Genomic DNA, 24,635 nt, shown 5'->3' on the forward strand with positions numbered 1-24,635 from the left:
TCAGGGGTAGAACATACTCGAGACAGAGGCTCAATCTATGGGTAAAGGAGATCTGGGGCAGAGTGCTTTTTGACCTACCAGAGGTCCATGTCCTCCCCAGAGGATGGTTCTCCCTTAAATTTTCCAAGGAAAGTCAGACAAACCTGGTATTGGGCCGATACTGGCATATTGAAATGGCCCCGGTCCTCCTCAAGCACTGGAACCCCCTTTTCGACCCTTAGCGGGAGCAGCTCGGTGCAGGACCAATCTGGGTACGTCTCCCAGGTCTTCCGTTACCATTCTGGGCTGAAGAAGTTTTCATTCAGGTTGGCAATGCCCTGGGGACTTATTTGGACTACGATCGCACATATGTGGAATCTGGGAGTCGAACACTTGCGCGGATTTTGGTTCATCTGGACACCCGTGAAGGGCTTGAGGAGCAGATCACGCTCCAGTGGGGAAGATGTATCAGAGTGCAGCTCCTGGATTATGAAGGAGTCCCCTTCCGTTGCAGACGCTGCCATAAAGTCGGTCACCTTGCAAAGGACTGCCCTCTCAACAAGAAAGCTGAAGACACTCCGAAGAATACTCCGACTCCTTCCAGGATGGCATCTCCCAACACTTCTCGCCCTCCCTCTGCTGGCCCGCCCCCTTCGGCTTCAGCTCCCACGGACGTTTCTGGTCCCCGGCGTCCATCGCCTCCTATTACCAGGGCACGTTCGGCGGCAGAAGCGGGTATGATCTCAGGTCTTTTTACCTCTCATTTGCTTTCTTCGTTTGATGGTAACCATGTCATTGGTCCCAATACACATTCCTCCATGATTCAATGCACATTAACATCATCTCCACTAATCTGCAACACCGATCCCATCATATCCACTACTTCCCCTGAGGCTTGCACCTCCCCGCGCCCGTCTTCTCCTCCACACCCATATTTTCTTCGGTCTAGGAATCCTGCCAAAGACTCCCCAGCCGGTCATTCTGGCCTGGGCATTGTTTTTCCAGAAGGGGGTGTATCAAATACCAGAGGGAGAAAATCCCATCTCTCAAAGGCCATTAAACTTGCTGGGGCAGAGGTGGTCTCTGGCAGACAATCGACCATTGACGGGGTCCTTAGAGCAGGACACACCCCGAGAGGTGTTCCCCCATGAAATGCCTATCCTTCAACTGCAGAGGACTGGCTAGTTCCTCCAAGAAACTAGCCATGAAGCGGCTCATTGAAACTGAGCCTATAGATATTATCATGCTACAAGAAACCCTCTGCTCAGCTGATCAGAGTACTCGAGCCTTGCAAGCCTTGGTCCCTGGATGGAGCTTTTATGCCAATGATGCAGTAGGTCGATCTGGGGGGCTAGCCATTGGAATCAACCCTCGCTCCATCAATCTGATTTCGACCTGGGGGGGGGCAGGGTTCATTGGTTTGGACGTTTTCTCAGCTGATCTCGGCATGGATCTCAGAATTGTCAATGTATATGCTCCCTGTTCCCAGAGAGAAGCATTCTGGCAGCACATCCTACACCTCCCACTACTGAATGAAGACCATGTTATTATCGGAGGAGACCTCAATTTCTCTCTGGGATTCAGGGAGTCTTGGGGCTCGGAAGCACAAATCGACCCCATTACCGATTTCATGACCAACCTGCTGGAGCAATCAAATTTCATGGACATTCCTATGCAATGCCTTCTTCCTACTTGGAGGAATCGACGAGTTGGGGATGCTGCCCTTGCTCGCAGACTTGACAGATTTCTCCTAAAGGGGACTCTCCTACAGCGTTTGCATCTCTACAGACAATGGGTGGGCTCGGGGGGGCTATTGGATCATAATCCTATTTATCTGGAGATACAGGGTCCTTCTAAGAAACCCAAGGCACCCTTCAAATTTAATCACACCTGGCTGAAGGATCCCTCATATATCAAGCTGATAAAGGATTACTGGATGGCTCACCCTATCAATGCCAATGACAATGAATCTCTTGCCAAAGGTTTCTGCAGGAACCTTGCAGAAATAAAGCATATTTCTATTCAGTGGGCTAAGGAGAAATTGGAGCGGGAAACAGCTCAGCTCACCCTAATTGAAGCTGATCTATGCTCTCTCTCTGACGACCGAGGATTGGGGTTCATCTCAGCTGCTGACAAATGCAGGCTTATTGACTTAGAAAATCAAAAAGCCAAGATCCTCAAAGAAAGAGAGGAATCCATCAGATTAAGGAGTAGAGCTTTATGGATACAAGCTGGGGATGACAACACAAAGTTTTTCCATAACTTTGCAAAGAGCAGGAAAGTATCTAATACAATCTGGAAGCTCCCCTCCCCGGATGGCGATATTGCAGACAATTTTAACAAGCTCGCTCACCTGGGCACCACCCATTTCAGGAACTTATACAAGAGCCCCCGGGAAGCTAATCTACTGGATATCATTAATGTGGCAAACCACTTCCCGAGATTCGTGGAGGAAGATGATGTGGAGGCATTAACTGACCCAGTAACAGCTGAGGAACTTGAAGGAGTGATGAAATGGTTCAAGAAAGACAAAAGCCCTGGCCCAGATGGTTGGACCATCGAATTCTACTTAGCCTTTTTTGAAGTATTGGGGCAGGATCTGCTGAGGGTGGTCGAGGAGAGCCGGACTACTGGATCCATATATCATGCTATCAATTCTACTTTCATTGCCCTCATCCCCAAATCAGACTCCCCGGCATCCTTTGAGGACTACCGACCCATCTCGTTGTGTAACTGCCTCTATAAAATCATATCTAAGACCATTGCAAACCGTCTTAGGCCCATCCTGTCCAGGTCCATTGCTCCACAGCAATTTGCTTTTCTTGAATCCAGGAATATCCACGAGGCCATTGGACTTGCACAAGAAGCCCTTCACTCCATTTGGTCAAAGAACCTTAAAGCCATCCTTCTCAAGATCGACCTCTCCAAAGCCTTCGATCGAGTCAACTGGCTCTATCTTAAGATGATCCTCATACATCTGGGGCTCCCTCATGCATTCATCTCTTGGATCATGGCCTGCATCAGCTCTCCTTCCTTTAGTATTCTCATCAACGGCTCGGCCTCTACGTTTTTCCACTCTGAAAGGGGTCTGAGACAGGGGTGCCCCCTATCACCCCTTCTCTTCCTCTTGGTCATGGAAGGTCTCAGCCACCTCATGGAAGCTGCAAAGAGGGATGGAGACATTGGGGGTCTTGGCATATCTGACCTTTGCTACCTTACACACTTACTCTTTGTGGACGATGTCCTTATACTACTAGATGGCAGTGTTAGAGACACCCCGACCTTCACAAAGATCCTGCAACGTTTTTCTGCAGCTATTGGTATGCCGCCAAATCAGATGAAATCCACCATCACCTGCTCGCGCACTTCTGTTCAGGAGACCCGGACAGCCCTACAGGCTTTTCCTTACTCGGTTCACCCTCTGGATAGAGGCCTCAAATACCTGGGTTTCAATCTGAAGCCAACCTGCCAAAGGATAGCTAATTGGGTCTGGTTGGTGGCCAAATTGGAAAAAAGGCTCATGGGATGGAGCTACAGATATCTCTCTAGGGCAGGCAGATTGGTGCTCATTAAATCTGTGCTAGAGGCTACCCCGGTCTTCTGGATGGCACTAGCCCGGATTCCAAGGAATATCCTGGGAAGGTTACAGCAGTTGTGCAATCGATACCTCTGGAACGGGAATCAAGAGAAAAGAATCTTTGCCTGGATCAGCTGGAAGAAAATCTCTCTGCCCAAGAAATGGGGAGGATGGGGCCTCAAAGATATCCCTGATTTCGCCAAGGCACTGGCCTCCAAGATGGGATGGACTTTGCTTACTAGCCAAAATCTGTGGACACAGGTAACCTATCACAAATACCTATGGCCTCAGAATATTCTGGATTGGGCCCGGCTACCATCCTCGTCATCTAAAGGATGCTCAACGGTCTGGAAGGCTTTGATAGATTCCCTTCCTCTCATTCGGGACAATCTAGCTTGGCGAATAAACGATGGGATGACGGGCAGGATTGGCTTGGACCCATGGATAAACAGTGGGGGCAGACACATATTAAATCAGGAGCTTATCACTCATCTACAATCCCGGGACATTCGGCATTTCGCTCAGATTGCCGATCTGCATCACTCGGACATCTTCTCCCAAGCTTGGAAAACTGCCCAGCATCTGGATCTCCCTCTTCAATGGCACCAGGAATGGGAACAATATACCATGGCATTAACTGATTCCCACATCCGCATCAAACAAGGGCCGGATGAACTTATTTGGTGCCTTGCGGATCATGGTATATATGCTCCAAAATTTGGGTACAAAGCTCTCATATCCCACAGAACACCGGAACAGATTCACTCGTGGTGGCAATCAATCTGGAAGCTCAAGGCCCCTCCCCGCTCCAAACTCTTCTTCTGGTGCGCCCTCAATGATATTGTCCCCACGGGAGATCATCTTACCCACAGAGCCATATACGGCCCTACTTGGTGTTCGTTCTGCAAGAATGCGTCTGAAAACACAGATCACATTTTCCTACTCTGCCCTTCTATACTCAACCTATGGAGAAATATCTGTAATCAATTGGGCATAGCGGGCCAATGGACTGGACCTGAATTACAGAGCGCATGGGATACATGGTCACATAACCATCCGGGCACAAAGTTACAAAACCTTCCCCCTGTGGCCACTTGGTATATCTGGCTCGCCCGGAATCGGGCTATATTCGAGGATCGACCGATATCATGGAGCCGGATTGAAATTGCTATCATTGCTGCATATCAGGAGCTACCTGATCCGCCACCGCCCAGACCCAGAACCATACAGCCTATGCCTGATATCGACAGATCCACCCCGTGGGATTTTTTCGACGGGGCAGCTAATCAAGCCGGGTGTGGAGGAGGATTTGTCCTGCACATAAACGAGCATCATAGATATCTTGCAAAATTGGGTTTCGGAAATGGATCAAACAACTTTGCTGAGCTTTCTGCTATACACAATCTTTTACATTTTGCTTTATTGCACCATCACACAAAGATCAATATATTTGGGGATTCAATGGTGGTTGTTAACTGGATTAACAATGTCACTACTTGTCATTCACACACACTCAGCAATTTACTACATGATACACTCACTCTCAAAGCAGCTTTTGATCATTTCTCTTGTGTACATATTTACAGAGAACACAATAGCGAGGCTGACAAATTATCCAAAGAGGCCTCAACACTTCCCAGAGGTGATTGGAAAATAGTGGAGTAGAATGGAATAGAAGAACACCAATTTTACCACAGGCCATACATAGATCAGAGACAACATAGGGACAATAGTCCCGATAGCTGACAGATAATGGAGACTATTTTGAAGAAATGTTTGGAACATTGCCACTATGTTTATAAAACAGAATCCTTTTGTGATAGCGAATAGGCTGAAGAGCCAGAACATATGAATGTATACAACACATTTTGTAACTACTCACTGAACAACACCTTGAGTGGTGATTTTTGTATGATCAAGACAGTAATGCCATGGCATCTTCTTATGTAATTTTCTAATATTAATGAAAGTTACTGATTTTTCCAGTGGAAAAAAAAATGAAAACACTCCAGCTCACAAACTTGCAGCACACAACAATTGTTCTAGAACTTGCTGATAGGTCTAAAGTGATTCCTGAAGGGATTTTGGAGGACATAATTGTTTCACTGGACTCTTGGGTGTATCCAGTGGACTTTTTGGTTCTTCAGCCAAAATCCAATTTAGGAGGACACCCTATCATCCTTCGTAGACCGTGGTTAGCAACTACTGATGCATTCATAGGATGTCGATCGGGTAATATGATCATTTCACGAGGAACTGAAAGAAAACAACTCACTCTTTACCCATCAGCACAATCCCCTGCAGTAGCACACAATTTATGGCTTGATGATAAATACAATGACAAGGAAGAAGTTCAATCTGTTTTCAGCATCAACCAAATCTGTGATTTTCAAGAACATAATAATGATGATCTAGTAGAATTGTTCCTTTCTGAACCTGATGTTTCTAAAAAATTAAGAAATGACCAATACCATGCTGCAGATGAACTTTTGGCACAATTTTTTTAGGAAACATGCACCATTCAATCTTTGCAAACAACATTTTAGAACATTTTTCCCATTCAATCTATCACAAACACACAGAGTAAGACCATAGAGATTAGTCCAAGAAAAACTTTGAATATTAGCACTCACCTAGACTTATCTCAGGAGGAAAAATTGATTCAATTATTGAGAAAATACCAGAAAGCATTTTCTTGGGACTACACGATATGCACGGAATTCACCCTGAAGCATGCACTCACCATATTTATACGGATAGTAATATCAAACTAGTGAGGCAACCACAGAGACGAATGAATCCCATGCTTCAGGATATTGTTAGAGAGGAATTACAAAAACCGTTGAAAGTGAATTTTATCTATCCTATGTCTGACAGTCAGTGGGTATCCCTATTGGTAGTAGTGCCCAAGAAAAATGGTAAGTGGCAGATTTGTGTTGATTACAGACAATTGAACAAAGCAACCCTCAAAGATTATTTCCCACTACCATTTATTGACCAAGTGCTAGACACATTAGCTAGGAAATCATCATTCTCTTTTCTTGATGGTTTCAGTGGCTTCAACCAGATCAGGATAGCCTTAGAGGACCAGGACAAAACCACTTTTACTTGTCCTTGGGGCACTTATGCTTATAATGTTTTACGATTTGAACTTTGCAATGTTCCAGCTACATTTCAGAGAGTTGTATTAGCTATTTTTGCTGATTTAGTTCATGATTGTGTTGAAGTTTACATGGATGATTTTTCAGTGTATGGTAATTCATTTGAGCATGCATTAGAGAATCTTGAAAAAGTTTTGAAGAGATGTATTGAAGCTAATCTGTCCTTGAGCAATGAAAAGTGTTTTATGATGTTAAATGAAGGGATAGTATTAGGCCACTATATTTCTTTTCAAGGCATTAAAGTTGATCCATCAAAAATCCAGATCATTGTCAATTTTCCAATTCCGAAGACTCAAAAAGAGGTAAGAAGTTTCCTTGGGTTTGCAAGCTATTACAAAAGTTTTATTGAACATTTTAGTAAAATAGCTTCACCTCTATTTAAACTTCTAGCAAAAGATACACCTTTCAACTGGAACGAGAATTGTCAACAAGCATTTGAAACACTCGAAGAAAAGTTATCAACCACACCAGTCTTAAAAGGACCTAACTGGAACATACCATTTCACATCTTTACAGATGCATCTGATACTACAGTATGTGCCTCATTACACCGAAAAGAGGAGTCTTTTCATTATGTCGTCTATTTCATTAGTAAAAATCTAACACCTGCAGAATTAAACTACACAGTCATTGAAAAAGAAATGCTTGCAATCATACATGCTGTGAATAAGTTCCGACATTATATAACTGGTTGTGAGGTTTTTGTACATACTGACCATTCTGCCATTAAGTATTTAATTAATAAACCTGTAACTAATGGCAGATTTACCAGATGGTTGTTATTATTACAGGAATTTAATATCACAATGTTAGATAGACCAGGTAAAGAGAATCAGGTGGCAAATTTTCTTTCTAGACTACAAAATCTAGGTGAGGTTGTTTCGGTTGAAGATTCTTTTCCAGATGAAAATTTATTTGCACTTTCAATAGTGAACCCTTGGTATGTTGACTTGGCCAACTATTTGTCCCCAGGAAGAACACCTCCATATTTTACTCCAAAGGAAAAGAGGCTAATCAAACAAAGTGCTCGATACTCATGGGTTAATGGAGATTTATTTCACACTGGTTATGATATGATTATTAGACGATGTGTAAGAAATGATGAAATAATTGATATTTTAAAATCTTGCCATGATGAACCATGTGGTGGGCATTTTGCAGCTAAAAGAACAACATTTAAGATTCTTAGTCTTGGATACTACTGGCCATCTATTTTTAAGGATTCCAAGAAGTATGTGAAGAGTTGTGATAGGTGTCAAAGAATGGGTAGGCCAACAACTACAGATGAAACGCCACTTCAACCTCAAGTACACTTAGAGCCATTTGAGAAATGGGCTCTCGATTTCATAGGACCCATCAATCCAACTTCCAAAGGTAAAAAGTACATCCTAGTATGTACTGATTATGTAACAAAATCGGTTGAAGCCAAAGCACTAGTCCGAGCAACTGAACAAACAGTGGTAAACTTCCTTTTTGAAGAAATTTTTGTAAGGTATGGAGTACCTAGGGAGATAGTGACAGATCAAGGTACTCAGTTTATTTCAAAGCTAGTTAAAGACATCATAGAAAAATATCAAATCAAGCACATAAAAATTACACCTTACCATCCACATGCCAATGGCCAGGTGGAATCCACAAATAAAACATTGGAAGGAATTATCACTAAAACCGTAGCAATGAACAAAAAGAATTGGGAAGAGAAGCTTAAAGATGCACTCTGGGCTTATAGAATCACGTGGAAGAACACTACAAGATTTACACCATATCAGTTGGTGTATGGTAAAGAGGTAATGCTTCCTATTGAATTTCAAATACACACTTATAAGATGGCTGCAAATTTAGGAATTGATCTCGATGAAGCCCAACAAGAGAGGATTCAACAATTGAACCAGCTAGATGAAATGAGGTAGCAAGCAGAGGAGACAACACTCCTAATGCAGAAACAAAGGAAGTAGTGGCATGATGCACACATCAAGAAGAAACAATTCAAAGAAGGAGACTGGGCTTTACTCTTTGACTCTAAATTCAGATATCATAAAGCCAAATTTACCACACATTGGATGGGCCCATATGAAATATTTCAAGTTTATGAAAATGGATCAGTCAAGCTTATTACCATTGATGGAGAATGCCACCCCTTTCTTGTCAATGGTGATCAGTTGAAACTTTACCATAAGCCCATCAACAAGGAGAATTTTCTTCAAACTGTATCTCAGCAAAGGGAGGTTGAGATATTGTAGCCTTCAGCTATGATATCTCTACCATAGTTCGTTTCATTTCAATTTATATATATATAAAATAAAAATAAAAAAATAATGGTTTAGATGTGAAAGCCAGACTCTGGCACACTCTAACCCAGAATCAGTCCTACCTATGCATGCCAACTCAACTCTTGGTCAATGATCAAAGTGTAATGTATTGTTGTAATCTTTATTTTTAACATTTAAAATTCTTGAATTATTTTAGTGTTAAATATAATGATTATGATTTCTTATGATCAATTTCAAAAACACCCCTATACCCATCACCCTTGTAACATTCATAACTACTATCATTTCCCAACACATTCTAGTTTATCAACATATTATTCCTACGATTTTCTCCTACACCACCCTTCAAACCTTGTCATTTAATCGGCCATCAAACCTTATCATCGATCCATCATCTTCCTAATCGGCCAAGTACCAACAAGTAATGGACAAGTGGTGAATCATTGGAGAACCAAGTGTTAAACGATTTCATTCATTTCTTTTGAATTGTCCAAGTTATAAAATGATCGTTTGACCCAAGTTGACTCATGCAACAACTATCCGTTATCAACACTCCAGCACTCCTTATATGTCTACGACGTTCTCGTGATTGTACCTATGCAAACTAGTACATCTCCTCTGTCTTTGTGATATGAACGCGCTCTGCATTATCATTATAGTAAATTGGGTAAGGTTGGTTGTTAAGTTTCATTTAATTCTCAGTTCGTAAAAAGGGTGTTGCTATATTAGTAATTCAAACTCTTTAATTTCAAAAAAAGGCCGAGAACAACAGGTGCTACAAAGGGAGAGCATAGTAATTGGGCTCACCACGAGTTTCTACCTCCGCCATAATCCAAGGACATTAATCCAGTCGCTTCCCAAGTCATTGAAGAATGAGACCCCGAGAACAGAGGGTGCTACCAGGTTGGTTGAGTGGAGCGCAAAACAGAGGTAACAAATCAAGAGACCCTTGTTGAATTATTAAGCAAAAACAAAAACGGTTAGAACAATTGTTTCTTTGTCAAAATGACGAATAGAGCGGAGCCTACGACATTTGATAGTTCGCAATATCATGATGAATGTATTACAATTTTAAGGGAAAAACAATGGTTATCCTTCCCAGAGAAGTTTAATGGGAAAAATGAAGAAGTAACCAAGCAGTTTGTATTTACATTTAATGGAGAGAAAGCATTGATAGACAACTTCTCTTTTAGGATTTCAGAGGATACCATAGCACAAACCCTGGGAATCAGTTGAGAAGGAGAAAAATATTTCAAAACAAAACAATTTAAGGAGAAATCATGGACTCAATTCATGTCTAGGTCAAGGGTTTCCTCTGTCAACTGGAAAAAGGGTGTCCCTAGAAGCTGGCTGATGCACCCATGGGAAGAAATGGTGTAAATTATTCATAAATTTGTTACGCGTGAAGGTCGTTACAGCATAGTCTATCTATATCACATTAAACTCCTATTGCACTTAAAAGGGCAATGCACCATCAGCTTACCTTACTTCCTCCTACAGAGTTTGACTAAAATGGCAAAGACCATTCAGAAACGAAAGGGTAATGAGGATAAGAGTTTATGTCATTTTGGGTTGATCAAAATTTTAATTGAATTTGAAGTGCAGAGGAGGGGAAAAACATGGAAGGAATTTTTGGTTGCTAATCAAATCAAAGATGGAGAAGATGAACAGGAACAGCAAGAGCGCTCAGAATTTATGCTTGATATTGATGAGGAAATCCCTGTGCGCAAGTCAAGCAATGTTCCTCCACACAGCAGTAGTGTAAGGACAAGAAAGATGAGGCAAGAAGCTGCCCAGAAAATTGAGCAAGACAAAATTTTCACTACATATACAAGAAGATCAAGGAGAAGACAAAAGACCCAAACACAAGAAGATCAACCAGAGTCAAATGCACATGCACCGATGGACATTGAGAGCAGTGCTCATTCACAGCCAGGACCGGAAGCCGAAATGGAAGTCGAGAGTAACAATGGACAAGGGAAAGAGCCAGCACCTGCAAACAAGAAATAAAGGAGGTTAGAAAAACAAATTGAAAAGCTGAAAGAAGAATTGATGGAGGCCAACATGCTAGAGAAGGTCATCAAGAAGGAGAATAAAATGTTGAGAGCTCAGAGCAAGTAGACTCAGCAGAAAAATGAGAAGCTCCAGGAGAAAATCAAAGAACTCAAGGCTGAACAAATCGACATTTGCAAGTGGGAAACCAAATGGTATACTCAAAAGAAAGTTGTCAAAGAGAAATACAAATTTGAAACATAAGCTCCATGTTCAGAAGAATGCCCAAGCTCAAAAGAATATAGATGAATTGTTACAAGCGGCAGAGGCACAAGCAGGAACAGAGTATAAAGGGAGCACGTCAAGATTAGCATGACGACATGCTAAATCATTGAGCTTGGGGGAGATGTTGGTACCATTTCATTGCCATCCTTTTCTTCTAGAAATCCATCATTTGTCTATCTTTTTCTCCCATAAACCCCTCATAGTCCATTGAAATTGATTAATCAAAGCATTATAGTTGTTAATTTACATTAAATTTAATTTGTGAATTTTTATGTTAAAATTAGGAATTTTCAACAAAAGTTACAGGATGTCATGGTTTCCTGTAAATGGTTTATGATGTGACACGTGGCATGGCAGGAAAGTCAAAACAAAGGATAGGAACATGATCTAGAATGTACATACATGGTGAAAGATCTATTCAACAGTGAATCGAAAGCTCCTGGATACATGGTCAACGCTAGTCAAACCTAGCCTTTTTGGTCACAAAAGCAGCAAAAAGCCATAGTTTCCCAAACTGATTTCGTTTTTCTTTGGAAGTCAGTTAAGATTACAAAAGACAAAAAGTCACTCTTTTGTAAAAGCAGAAACATCTGCATAATGTATGTACATTCGATTTAGAGGGAAAGTTAGTGAACATAGGATAAGAGACAAGCAGATAAAAGACTATGTATTGTATTGTCCAGAACGATTATTATTCCTGTGTATTGTTTCCAAAACATTGCTTTTGCATGTGATTTCGACTTCTAGAACTTAATTATAGTCATCGTTCTACCCTTACAGTGCTTATGCGTTAATATTCTCATCGCTTGAAGTTTCTTAAGTGTGCCATTGAAGTGTGGACGGGCCCTACGTGGAATTGGTATACTTTTATTTTCATTTCCATAACATTTTCGAATCTGAATAGTGTGAATAGCATTTAATGTTATTTTCTTGCCTGTGAATTTATTGATTTGATTAGTAGTTCTTGCAAATAATATTCATGGTGATAGCTTGAGAATTCGATTGTGAGATCATTGAACAATATCTTGTAAAAGATTTGATCAATCATTAGATTTCTAAGTATCTCTGTGGACTCTGTTTTCATGCATTTAAAATTTCAGTGTGCTTACAAGAGCTTTTGATTCTCATGAATGCTTAGTGTGTTAGCTGGGAAGAGATTTTGTGGATAATATCCTGTTGTGGCCAGCAACACCCCCCCCTTGTTCATTTAAGTGTTGTCCAAAATACTAAATGAATGGGGACCCTTAGTTAAATTTTAGGAAAAAAGCAAGAGTTTCCTTTCTTCAAAATAAGGTTACCATCCTAAGCTTAGAAAGGTCTTTTGAATATTTTTAACCTAAGTCTACGATAAGGGAAATATCTTCAAAGCCGCGTTGCAAAAAGGATAAGAAATGCCTCCATTTCTCTATAATATCGGTATGCGCAAGACTCTCGTGTTAAGCATAATATCGCATCGCAATAAAGTAATACGCATAAGGAAAAAACTTCAAAATTTACCGATCTGCGATAACACCGATCGCAAGATCGCATATCACAGAAATAAGCTGGCAAGATTCGGCAAACATTAAACTTCTGCGACCTGCGATGTTGCGATCGCTGCGATATTATATTCGCGCGATCTGCGATGGTGTGATTTGCGATGGCGCGATCTGCGATGTTACGTAAGCAAATCATAAATCACTTCATCACGAATCCTTCGGGCACGCCATTCAAAGAAAAGCCACTTACCATAATCTGACTCAAGATCATGCGCTTTTAATGATAGTAAAGGAATTAGTTGTCAGCTATTAAATGAAATGAAGATGCGTACTTTTGTAGAGAATTACTTCACGTAAGGTGGCATATTTGATATATCTGTTGCATTTAAAACTCTCCCATCACCTTTCTTGATCAGTCATTTCCATTTCACTCGTAATCTGCAGGAACGAAGAACTAAAGATGATTCAAAGCCAAACGCAGGAAGAAATGGGAAAGAAAAATAAAGCTCAAGGCTCTGAGGTGAAGGAAAAGACAAAGGAGATGGCGCCTTTGTATACAGACACAGCCTGTAACAGAGACGCAGGGATATCGACATGGGAAAGCATGTATAGACTGCTTGAAGAAGAGAATCCCAGAATAATGAAGGTTGCTGCTATCGCGGGCTCACAACGCTCTTCTGAGGCGTCCTTAGAGGATCTAGCATGTTCATTTCTTCACCGGATAGCAGCAAGGCCCAAAATTCTACCATATACGGATATGATCAAGTGGATACTTGACAATGCAGAGATGAACAACAGACAATTCAAGGTTCAAGGACATGGGCTCATCGGATCATTCGCTGCGCAAGATTTAAAGCTTATGTATCATCTTCCTGAACCCCAGGCGACTTACAATGTACAATTTGTTAAGAAATTTGTGGCAGAGAACCCAAACCTAGCAGAGACCACCCCGGGGTACCTACCAAATAAGCTACGACTCGAAGCAGGATGGAAGTAGAAGGAACAGGAAAAGGGAAAAGCGATCCAAGCATTAAACAGGTTAAATTGGGAGTGTTACTGGGCATACTTGGTCAAGCCGCATAGTCAATGGATGATTGTGAAATGCATCATAAACGCGGCCGAAAAAGTAGTGCCAACTCACATAGATTCTGTTTTCGCAGCCCAGCTTAATGCAGAAGTCAGCCAGCCGACTCTCCTCAAGCCCATGATGAACACTTGCAGCTTTAAAGACCAAGTTCAGAAGTAGCCTTATTTTAGAATGTTGTTTTTTCTTTAAAATTAGATTAGAAAAAGGACGGTCATTTGAAAACCGCATCCTAAATTTTGTAAAAACACTATTATTAGAATTAGGAAGTAGTATTTTAACCCTTCTAATGCATTTAGAGAAGGGTCCAGAAATTTGACGAAAACATGTCGTCGGAACATGCACTTCTGCACCCTCAGAGGAGGTTTTGATGAATGGATGGATCGAGATTTATTAATGTTTGCATTTGATGTCTGCTACTGATGTTGCACTTTTGTACTCTTAGTAGATGTTAGAACAAGTAGAGATAAATCATTTTTGCTTGAAGCTTATGAGTAGGATTAATCATAAATGGTACTTTTATCTCTTGGCCAGTTCTGCTTATATTCTTAAAGTGATATACAGTTTTTAGTTGTTTATATGTTACTGCATGAATGTATGAGTTACCATTTGGCACTTTTGTATGGTGGAGTCATTTATTTATGTTTGATATATGAATAACTTATTATGCGATATGCTGTTCACAACTGTTTTGCCTAACTTTTTATGCAAAGTGGTTTATCTTAATTGATTTCTATTGTTATGATAGCTGAATGATCTTTATTACCAGTTATTGTTTGAAATCTCTTTAGATCACATAGTAGAAGAAATACACCCCGGGTTAGCGTAGATTAGATGTGTTGTTTCTCATTAGATTACAGTAGCATAGAGTTAGTTTAAAAGTTTGAATTAAATTAGCTTTAAGTATTCTTAGATCAACAAAATCCAACTTTGCACACACATACATACACACTTAGATTGGGAAACTAGTCCCATTATCCCCAGTTGGACCCACTATACCAAACGGATAAGGAGCTGCCAACCAAGGTTCGGACCAGGTGGGTATCTCCCTTGTTGTCGACCTGATTTTCGAGGCTTCAACATATTTGGCGCTAGAAGGAGGGCCTGAACATAGTGTCTGTTGGAATGATTTTCAATTGTAACATTTGAATCAGGATGGCTGCTCACAAACTTCCCATTTGGAGTTGCATCCATGTTCCTACCTCTTCCAACACTCCACCTGAAGTGGTAAGACTCTTGTCTCAGGTAAAATTCAATGGTAAGAATAATTCTTCTGCTTTTAATCACGCTCTTCAATTTATTCAAAGAGTTTCAAGTTCGGATGTTCAAAGAATTGATGAAGGCGTTTTATGCAAAATTTTTACTCTTACATTCACGACGGAAGCTAGAAAATGGTGCAGAACCCTCCCAGTTGCCTCAATTCACAGCTGGGACCAATTCGTCAAGACTTTCATTTTTGAATTTGATTGTTATGACTATGACCAGGTATATGATGAAATTGATTATCTACGGAAACAAGATGAATCTGTTAGGGATTTTAATATGCGATTTCATCTTAATTGTCTAAAGTATGATCTTGAAAGTGAACTCATGGATGAAGAATCTTCGGATTATGCTGAGCATTCCCTACCTCCTATGTCTAATCAAGCAGAAATTAGTCCAAGCTTTGTCTCATTTTCTTCTAATGTGAATGAGAATTCCAATTTGAATATACAAATCAGCCATGATGAAGAAAGTCCCCAAAGCCTAGGAGACATGCATGCTCTAATGCAAGAAGACAAAAGCGAGAATGCTGGAGGAAAGCCTGCCTTGGAACTAGGAGATGACTTTGATACAAGGTCAGATAATATCGTTGCAAATCAACAAATGTAGATGCCAAGGTTAGAACAGCAAACTATTTCTCTTTCAAAAAGTATCAGTACACAAAGGTATGATCTAAAGCCCGATGTCTATGATGAATCTGATGAACAAAGATTTTTCCATGATGATATTTTCAAATGCATTGTTCCAGAATCGCATTTTTCTCTTTATCCTGATGTTTTTAGTGATGATAATTTTTCCCCTCTCAATATTAAAGATATCTCAAAAAGTACAGAGGATTATTCAAATGAGTCATCATTAGGTTTTCAAGATAAAAAGACAGCTATAGAACATCCTTTGATCATTTTCAAACAAGAACCACTTGACCTTCCTTGTTTGAAAATATATGACGAAAAAGAGAAATCTAGGGAAATCTGTAAAATCATTTATGATAACTACTTTGACAACGATGATGTTGTTGATTTATCCCAAGTAACTCAACAAAGCTCAGATAATGAGAGATATTCTAATTCAGGAATCATATCAGTCAATCCTCATTTCAAAGTAAAAGATCATTTGTATGATTTTACTATCCAAGACAATACCCCGATCTATGATTCATATCATGAGGAAACCCCCATACCTGTTCACAATCATAACTTGTCTTCTGATTCACAAGACAGAATTCGAAATTGCTCGGATCCCATAATTCTGGCCAGTTCTTGTGAAAAACAAGATATTCCAAGTCAATCCCAGTTGTGCTGTAACATTATTTGTACAGATAATCATTTCTTTCTTTCTCACTTGCACTCATTTTGTACAAAATCGGATTGTGTTTTAAATTTTCAGACTTTTGATAGATTACTATGGTATGTTGAGCACCTTATCAAAGAACATTTGAAAGATGTGCTACCATTTTGGAAAGCTAAACTGTGTCAAGGAAGTATAGAACTTTTTCAATTCCAAGATCAATCAATATCAGACTTCTTTAAAAAACTTCTTTGGCATCCAAAACACCATCAACCAAGGAAAATACCTTTCAAAACTTGTCGGTAATTCGCGCCAATTGATAGATATCTTTCCAAAAATTTCCATCTATTCTGCATTGATTTATTTAGTGATTTATATATGGAAACTTTCCTTTTACAAGAAATCGCTAAAAGCTTGACCTTAACGCACAATAGGTTACAGGCCATTAAAACTGAAAAATCATATTCGCAACCTGGCTTGTCATCTTTCCTATTACGAGATCATCAATCCATAACAGAAATTCATCCTGATTTTTATGATCCAATAGGTATCCAGTTGGAAAGAAGTTTTCATGAGAAAGAAATATCAGACAGAATTCCAACTGAAGTTACACATTCTTATTCCACATCCAACATTAACAGTCCAAGAAAAGTTTTGTTCTTAACACTGATGTTTGAAAGTTACATACGTGTAGGAATAAAAATGAAAAGATGGTTCCATTGGAAATATCATTTCACCTAGTTAATTTTCTGTATATAGTTAGAATAGGAGTAGGAGTAATTTAGCTAGGTTATTAGGTTTACTTTTAATAGTTGGTAGGCAAAATAAGAGAAGAGATTATCCCTCTTCTATACATAATCCTAGGGAATGTCTACTTATCATTTCGTTAAATATTTTTCTCCATAATAAAATTTGCTATGGTTAACAGCATTTGACATTTACTAAAGACACCTTTTGTCTATCAAGATTTTGAGCTTCTGCTTCTATAAATAGCAAATCTTTTGGAAACTTGATCTTTATTATGAATAGAACTTTAACCCAGATATGATACTAGTTTCAACTCCAAGAAATTTGAAGAAAGCAATCTTAGTGAAGAAATTGTTTTATATCAGTACAATGAAAGGCGTCAATAACAAAATAAAGATTCCCTGTAGAAACAACCATTTCCAAAAAGCTCTATTATTTTCATCCAGAACTTTCTTAAGGAAAAAATTGACTTCCTCCCTGCTAAAGAAAATCACAGCATTTAGAAAAAGACCCAAGGATACACTATATCTTGAAGAATAAGAGGTCTCATCACGAGCTGGCTTAGCATGATCACAGATATTATAACTTGCTGACTTTGCCATTACTGTCCACCAAAACAGGGCAAGGACTTAAGATTATTGAAATCACAAGACAAGGGGTCTCATTGCGAGCCAGCTTGTTTAGCAAAAGTGTAAATCAAGTGAATGACTGTGTCATAATTTGGCTACCAAACCAAGACATTGTTCTTTAAGAACAAAAAAAAAAAAAGGAAAAAGTATCAATCTGGGTTCTTCCTTTAAGAGTTGTAGATCACCTTAAGCAGGATAAAGGATCATTACTGGGTAATAGGTAACCCTGTCGAGGCTATGGACGTCTGCTGGCAGCAGAGGCTCTACCTGCGACAAAGGAGCATATTTAAAAGACTGCTACACAGGGAAGAATTTATTTTAATTTTTACAAGACCAAGTAATGGCTGATGTAAATGCAAGTACAAGCTGGGGATGCAAGTAATTAAAATAGAAAGAGGTTGAAACTAAATATCATTGACAGTTTGAAGTATAATATGCTTTATCTTTTTATAATAAAGTTCAAGTTTTCTGAGAAAATTTTTTGAAGTTTGAAAACGTTAATAGAAGATCAGAGATAACTCGTTCTCCCAAGTGAATCGCCAATTGTTGTGGTCAGCAACACCCCCCCCCCCCTTGTTCATTTAAGTGTTGTCTAAAATAATAAATGAATGGGGACCCTTAATTAAATTTTAGGAAAAAAGCAAGAGTTTCCTTTCTTCAAAATAAGGTTACCATCCTAAGCTTAGAAAGGTCTTTTGAATACTTTTAACCAAAGTCTACGATAAGGGAAATATCTTCAAAGCCGCGTTGCAAAAAAGATAAGAAATGCCTCCATTTCTCTATAATATCGGTATGTGCAAGACTCTTGTGTTAAGCATAATATCGCATCGCAATAAAGTAATACTCATAAGGAAAAAACTTCAAAATTTACCGATCTGCGATAACACCGATCGCAAGATCGCATATCGCATAAATAAGTTGGCAAGATTCGGCAAACATTAAACTTCTACAACCTGCGATGTTGCGATCGTTGCGATATTATATTCGCGTGATCTGCAATGGTGCAATTTGCGATGGTGCGATCTGCGATGTTACGTAAGAAAATCATAAATCACTTCATCACCAATCCTTCGGGCACGCCATTCAAAGAAAATCCACTTACCATAATCTGACTCAAGATCATGCGCTTTTAATGATAGTAAAGGAATTAGTTGTCAGCTATTAAATGAAATGAAGACATGTGCTTTTGTAGAGAATTACTTCACGTAAGGTGGCATATTTGATATATCTGTTGCATTTAAAACTCTCCTATCACCTTTCTTGATCAGTCATTTCCATTTCACTCGTAATCTGCAGGAATGAAGAACTAAAGACGATTCAAAGCCAAACGCAGGAAGAAATGGGAAAGAAAAATAAAGCTCAAGGCTCTGAGGCGAAGGAAAAGACGAAGGAGACGGCGCCTTTGTATACAGACACAGCCTGTAACAGAGATGCAGGGATATCGACATGGGAAAGCATGTACAGACTGCTTGAAGAAGAGAATCCCAGAATAATGAAGGTTGCTGCTGTCGCGGGCTCACAACGCTCTTCCGAGGCGTCCTTAGAGGAGCTAGCATGTTCATTTCTTCACCAGATAGCAGCAAGGCCCAAAATTTTACCATATACGGATATGATCAAGTGGATACTTGACAATGTAGAGATGAACAACAGACAATTCAAGGTTCAAGGACATGGGCTCATCGGATCATTCGCTGTGCAAGATTTAAAGCTTATGTATCATCTTCCTGAACCATAGGCGACTTACAATGCACAATTTGTTAAGAAATTTGTGGCAGAGAACCCAAACCTAGCAGAGACCACCCCGAGGTAGCTACCAAATAAGCTACGACTGGAAGCAGGATGGAAGCAGAAGGCACAGGAAAAGGGAAAAGCGATCCAAGCATTAAACAGGTTAAATTGGGAGTGTTACTGGGCATACTTGGTCAAGCTGCATAGTCAATGGATGACTGTGAAATGCATCATAAACGCGGCCGAAAAAATAGTGCCAGCTCTCATAGATTCTGTTTTCGCAGCCCAGCTCAGCACAGAAGTCAGCCAGCCGACTCTCCTCAAGCCCATGATGAACACTTGCAGCTTTAAAGACCAAGTTCAGAGGTAGCCTTATTTTAGAATGTTGTTTTTTTCTTTAAAATTAGATTAGAAAAAGGACGGTCATTTGAAAACCGCATCCTAAATTTTGTAAAAACACTATTATTAGAATTAGGAAGTAGTATTTTAACCCTTCTCATGCATTTAGAGAAGGGTGCAGAAATTTGTCAAAAACTTGTCCTCGGAACATGCACTTCTGCACCCTCAGAGGAGGTTTTGATGAATGGATGGATCGAGATTTATTAATGTTTGCATTTGATATCTGCTACTGATGTTGCACTTTTGTACTCTTAGTAGATGTTAGAACAAGTAGAGATAAATCATTTTTGCTTGAAGCTTATGAGTAGGATTAATCATAAATGGTACTTTTATCTCTTGGCCATTTCTGCTTTTAGTCTTAAAGTGATATACAGTTTTCAGTTGTTTGTATGTTACTGCATGAATGTATGAGTTACCATTTGGCACTTCTGTATGGTGGAGTCATTTATTTATGTTTGATATATGAATAACTTATTATGCGATATGCTGTTCACAACTGTTTTGCCTATGTTTTTATGCAAAGTGGTTTATCTTAATTGATTTCTATTCTTATGATAGCTGAATGATCTTTATTACCAGTTATTGTTTGAAATCCCTTTAGATCACATAGTAGAAGAAATACACCCTGGGTTAGCATAGATTAGATGTGTTGTTTCTCATTAGATTACAATAGCATAGAGTTAGTTTAAAAGTTTGAATTAAATTAGCTTTAAGTATTCTTAGATCAGCAACATCCAACTCTGCACACACACACATACACCCTTAGATTGGGAAACTGGTCCCATTATCCCCAGTCGGACCCGCTATACCAAATGGATAAGGAGCTGCCAACCAAGGTCCAGACCGGGTGGGTATCCCCCTTGTTGTCGACCCGATTTTCGGGGCTTCAACATATCCTTGTAAGAGGGTTGAAAACTCAGTCTAGCAAACACGCTGTTTCTTTAGAACAGTTAGATAAATTGGATGATATGAGTGCTAAAGTGTGAGAGGAAACATATTTCAAGCTCCTATAAATGAGTGATGTATCCTGTCACAATGAACACTTAGTTAGGTAGATGAGATCCTTTTAGGTCTATAGACTTTAGACACGTGCCTCTAAGTTTACCTACCTTGGTTGATATTAAATCTAGTCTAATCTAGCACCCTAGATTGGCCACTACAACTCCCGAAAATCTTCCTCCATCCTAAAATCCCTCAATTCCACCTTCATCGCCCTTATTCCCAAAGAGGAGGTAGGTTGTACCCCTTCAAAATTTAGGCCAATTGCTCTGTGAAATGTTCTTTATAAGATTATCTCCAAAGTAATGGCCAACAGACTAGAGCCAATTCTTACTTTGATAATCTCATAGGAGCAATCTGGCTACGTGGAAGGCAGACAGATCATGGATAATGTCCTGCTAGCATAGGAAATGGTTCACATTCTTCAAACCCAGAAAAAAGCAAGCATGATCATTCAGTTGGATCTCTCGAAAGCCTATGATAAGGTCAATTGGAAGTATCTCGAAGCCATTCTGGAAGCCTTTAGGTTTGCACAATGCTGGATCAACTAGATTCTAGCCTTAGTCAAATCCCCTAACTTTTCTATTCTAGTCAATGGAGCTCCCACCCTCCCCTTTGCCCCCTCTAGAGGCATTCACCAAGGGGATCCCATTTCCCCTTTTATTTTTATCATATTGATGGAAGGCCTGAGTCGCATCATTAAAACTGCAAAGGAAAGGAACTTTATCCAGGGCCTCCAACCCCTACCACCTTGCCCAGCCACTACTCATCAACAATTTGTGGAAGATACTATGCTCCATGGAACTCCAATGATTTGGGAAGCCCAAGGTTTCAAAGCTATCCTTAATATATTCAGTCAAGCAATAGATATGGACCTTAATTTGGATAAGTCCTCCATTTTCTTTTTCAATACTCACTTAGCGATCCAAAAAAATCTTACTACTATCCTTGGGTTCAGAAGGCAAAGCCTTCCCTCTAAGTATCTCAGGATCCCTCTCACTGATAAACCCTGGCAAAAGCTCCACTGGGAGAAACTTCTTTCCAACCTAGAAGAACAAAGTAATCACTAGACTAATAGGGTCCTTAACTTTGTTGGCTGGCTTGTCCTGACTAACGCTATCCTACAAGCCATTCCTCAGTATATGCTCTCCATCCTTCTGGCTCCCAAAGGTGTTCTCCAAAAAATAAGAAACATTCAAAGAACCTTCTTATGGTCTGGAAAATCTGACAAACAGAAATGGGCTCTAGTAGCTTGGGAAAAACTCTGTAAACCCAAGATCCTTGGTGGTTTAGGGCTTCAAGACCCAGACATAGTAAACAAAGCCTGTGGGGCCAAGCTCTGGTGGAGATGGGTCAAAGAACCATAGACACCCTGGGCCAGGCTATGGAAAGCTAGGTATGCTGAAAATTGGCACCCTCGGGATCTCATTAGAATGACTGACCCTCCAGCTGGATCCCCCATTTGGAACATGGCAAGGGCCAATCAGAACATCATACAAAATCACTGCTTTTGGGAAGATGATTGGCAACAACTTCCCAAGCTTGAAAGTCCTGTTTATCTTCCCCTATAGCACAGGAACCAGGAAGAAGGAAAACTCAGGGTGAACCAATACTGGACAGACAGTATCGCAGACCAGCAATGGAGACATTGGAATCCTAATACTACCCCACAGGCAGATGGAATGGGCAACCTTATCTTATCCCTACACTCTTTTCTGGATAAGAGGAAGATCCGTTACTCTCAAGATGAACATCAACTAAGATGGGGCAAACTTGATGGAGGTACCTTCAACCTAAAGGAAGCCAAACTTTATTTAGAACATAGGGATCAGGAAGAGAAAGTGAATTGGCACAATAATGTTTGGGAAACCACCATCTGGCCGAAGATAAAAACTTTCTTATGGCTCCTAATGCATCGTAAGATCCTCACTTGGGAGAACCTATGCAAAAAAGGCTTCATTGGTCCATCTCGATGTCCCCTCTATGAAAAAGAAGAGGAGTCGATGAATCATCTCCTCAACAATTGTGAATGGACCAATAAACTATGGGTATGGATGGAGGAAATCTTCAGACAAATAGATAGGAACAGAGAGTCCATACAAGACAGCATAGCCAACTGGTGAACCAAATATTCAAGTTGTGACACTGTAAACATCCTATGGAGGCTAAGCCCTGGTTTTATAGTCTTGTCCACATGGAAAGAAAGAAATAGAAGAATTTTTCAGAGGGATTCTAGGCAGCTAGAGACCATCAAAACAAACATCATGCAAAATATGCATGAAACTTCCCTTACCAGGAGTAAAGCAGAACAGGCAAACAGGCATTCCGAAAATGACAGGTAAATTCTGTAGATATTTGGCATGAGTGCTGCAACTAACCTCAATTCTCCGGCGTAGAGACCTCAACCTGCTCCTTCTCTGCTATCTTGGCAACCTCCTTTCCCGGGGTTTCACAAATTAAACTTTGATGGAGCCTCTCGGGGCAACCCTGGCCCGGCCGGCCTTGGAGGTGTAATATGCAATGATAAAGGGGAAATTCTTCACATCTATAGCAATTCTCTATGGGAAGCCACTAACAACGAGGCAGAATTTGCAGCTCTGGAGCAGGGTTTGCAAATCCTAATCTGCTTGGGGAGTGGGGCAACAATAGTGGAAGGGGACTCGCTCTTAGCCATTAATGCTACGAGGAAAATGCAAAATAGCTCGCGTTCTGAGAAGGTAACAAAGTACTGGCACCTAGCCATGGTCACTACAGTCATCGCCAAACATCTCTCTGCTCTCACTGGATTTGTTCTGTAGGCAATCAGGCGCAATGCAAATGCAATGACAGATAGCCTAGCCAACCACACGGTCGACCACCGGAATGATGACATTGACACCTGTTGGCAGAGCATCACATGTGCCAATCTTTGGAACAAATGCCTACAAATCTCAAGGCAAGAACTCACAGGCGTGTCAGGAGAGGAGGACAACTTATAAGGTACCGATCATCAATGAATTATTTGGTTCACTCTAAATATTTATTCCCTAATCCTTAATGTGTGGAGGTGACACCACTAGAGGTTGTCCTATGGCTCGCATTGGAAAGGGTGGAAGATCTACCGCAAGGATAGAGGTCAGCATACCTATCACGAATTGGAGTACACGTGGCCTCTTCTCTTCAGTGACAAGCGTGGCAGTCCGAATGTACTCAACTGTAATAATAAGAAGGTCGTCAGTCACCTGCTGGGGATTCAGGCTGTCAGAAACATGGAAAAGACGGAGGTTTCAGTTAAGATCATGGCCCCTCGCACTGCATCTTTCACTATTAATACACAGACAACCGGGAAAGATTTCACCTGCTTATGATATTCCTCAGAGCTCAGCCCTGTGTTTACTGTTTCGTGTATAGGAGTTTGATTTTCAATAGCCTGCACCTGCAATTGTGATATGGCCGAGCGCAACATCCGTAGCTCCAGAGCTACCAGAGATTTAAAGAGGGCCCGGAAGAATTACGAGGCCTCAGTCTCCAAGAAAGGTAAACAGTTCATTGAAGAGCTCCAAGTTGAGGTGAACAAAGCCAGTGAAGGGATGGACATGAAAACCATCAGCGAGGAGGTAGATTGGCTCTCGGACCCAGGCACCCCAGCAACCAGAGCTACCAAGTTCCTGAGAATGCAGAGTGAGGCTTGGAAGATGAAAACGATGCTCGCTAAATCCATGAGCATGCAAGGGGCAGCTTTCAAGGATGCCTACCAGGCGAACTCCCTCGCCTCTGC

The 24,635-nt window shown here is 40.4% G+C and overlaps 1 protein-coding gene across 1 annotated transcript; it reads left to right on the plus strand.

Annotated features, from left to right (window-relative positions):
* Positions 1-22,311: 22,311 nt before the first annotated feature.
* On the plus strand, positions 22,312-23,676 carry LOC149158502 (uncharacterized). Its single transcript, XM_089434014.1, has 2 exons — positions 22,312-22,431; positions 23,275-23,676. The coding sequence occupies exons 1-2, from the start codon at positions 22,312-22,314 to the stop codon at positions 23,674-23,676; spliced, it is 522 nt and encodes a 173-aa protein (XP_089290140.1).
* Positions 23,677-24,635: the final 959 nt, after the last annotated feature.

Source organism: Pinus tabuliformis, chromosome 5_2 (genome assembly GCF_031772625.1).
Source record: "Pinus tabuliformis cultivar Carrire ecotype Pingquan chromosome 5_2, CPIR1, whole genome shotgun sequence".
NCBI lineage: Eukaryota > Viridiplantae > Streptophyta > Pinopsida > Pinales > Pinaceae > Pinus > Pinus tabuliformis.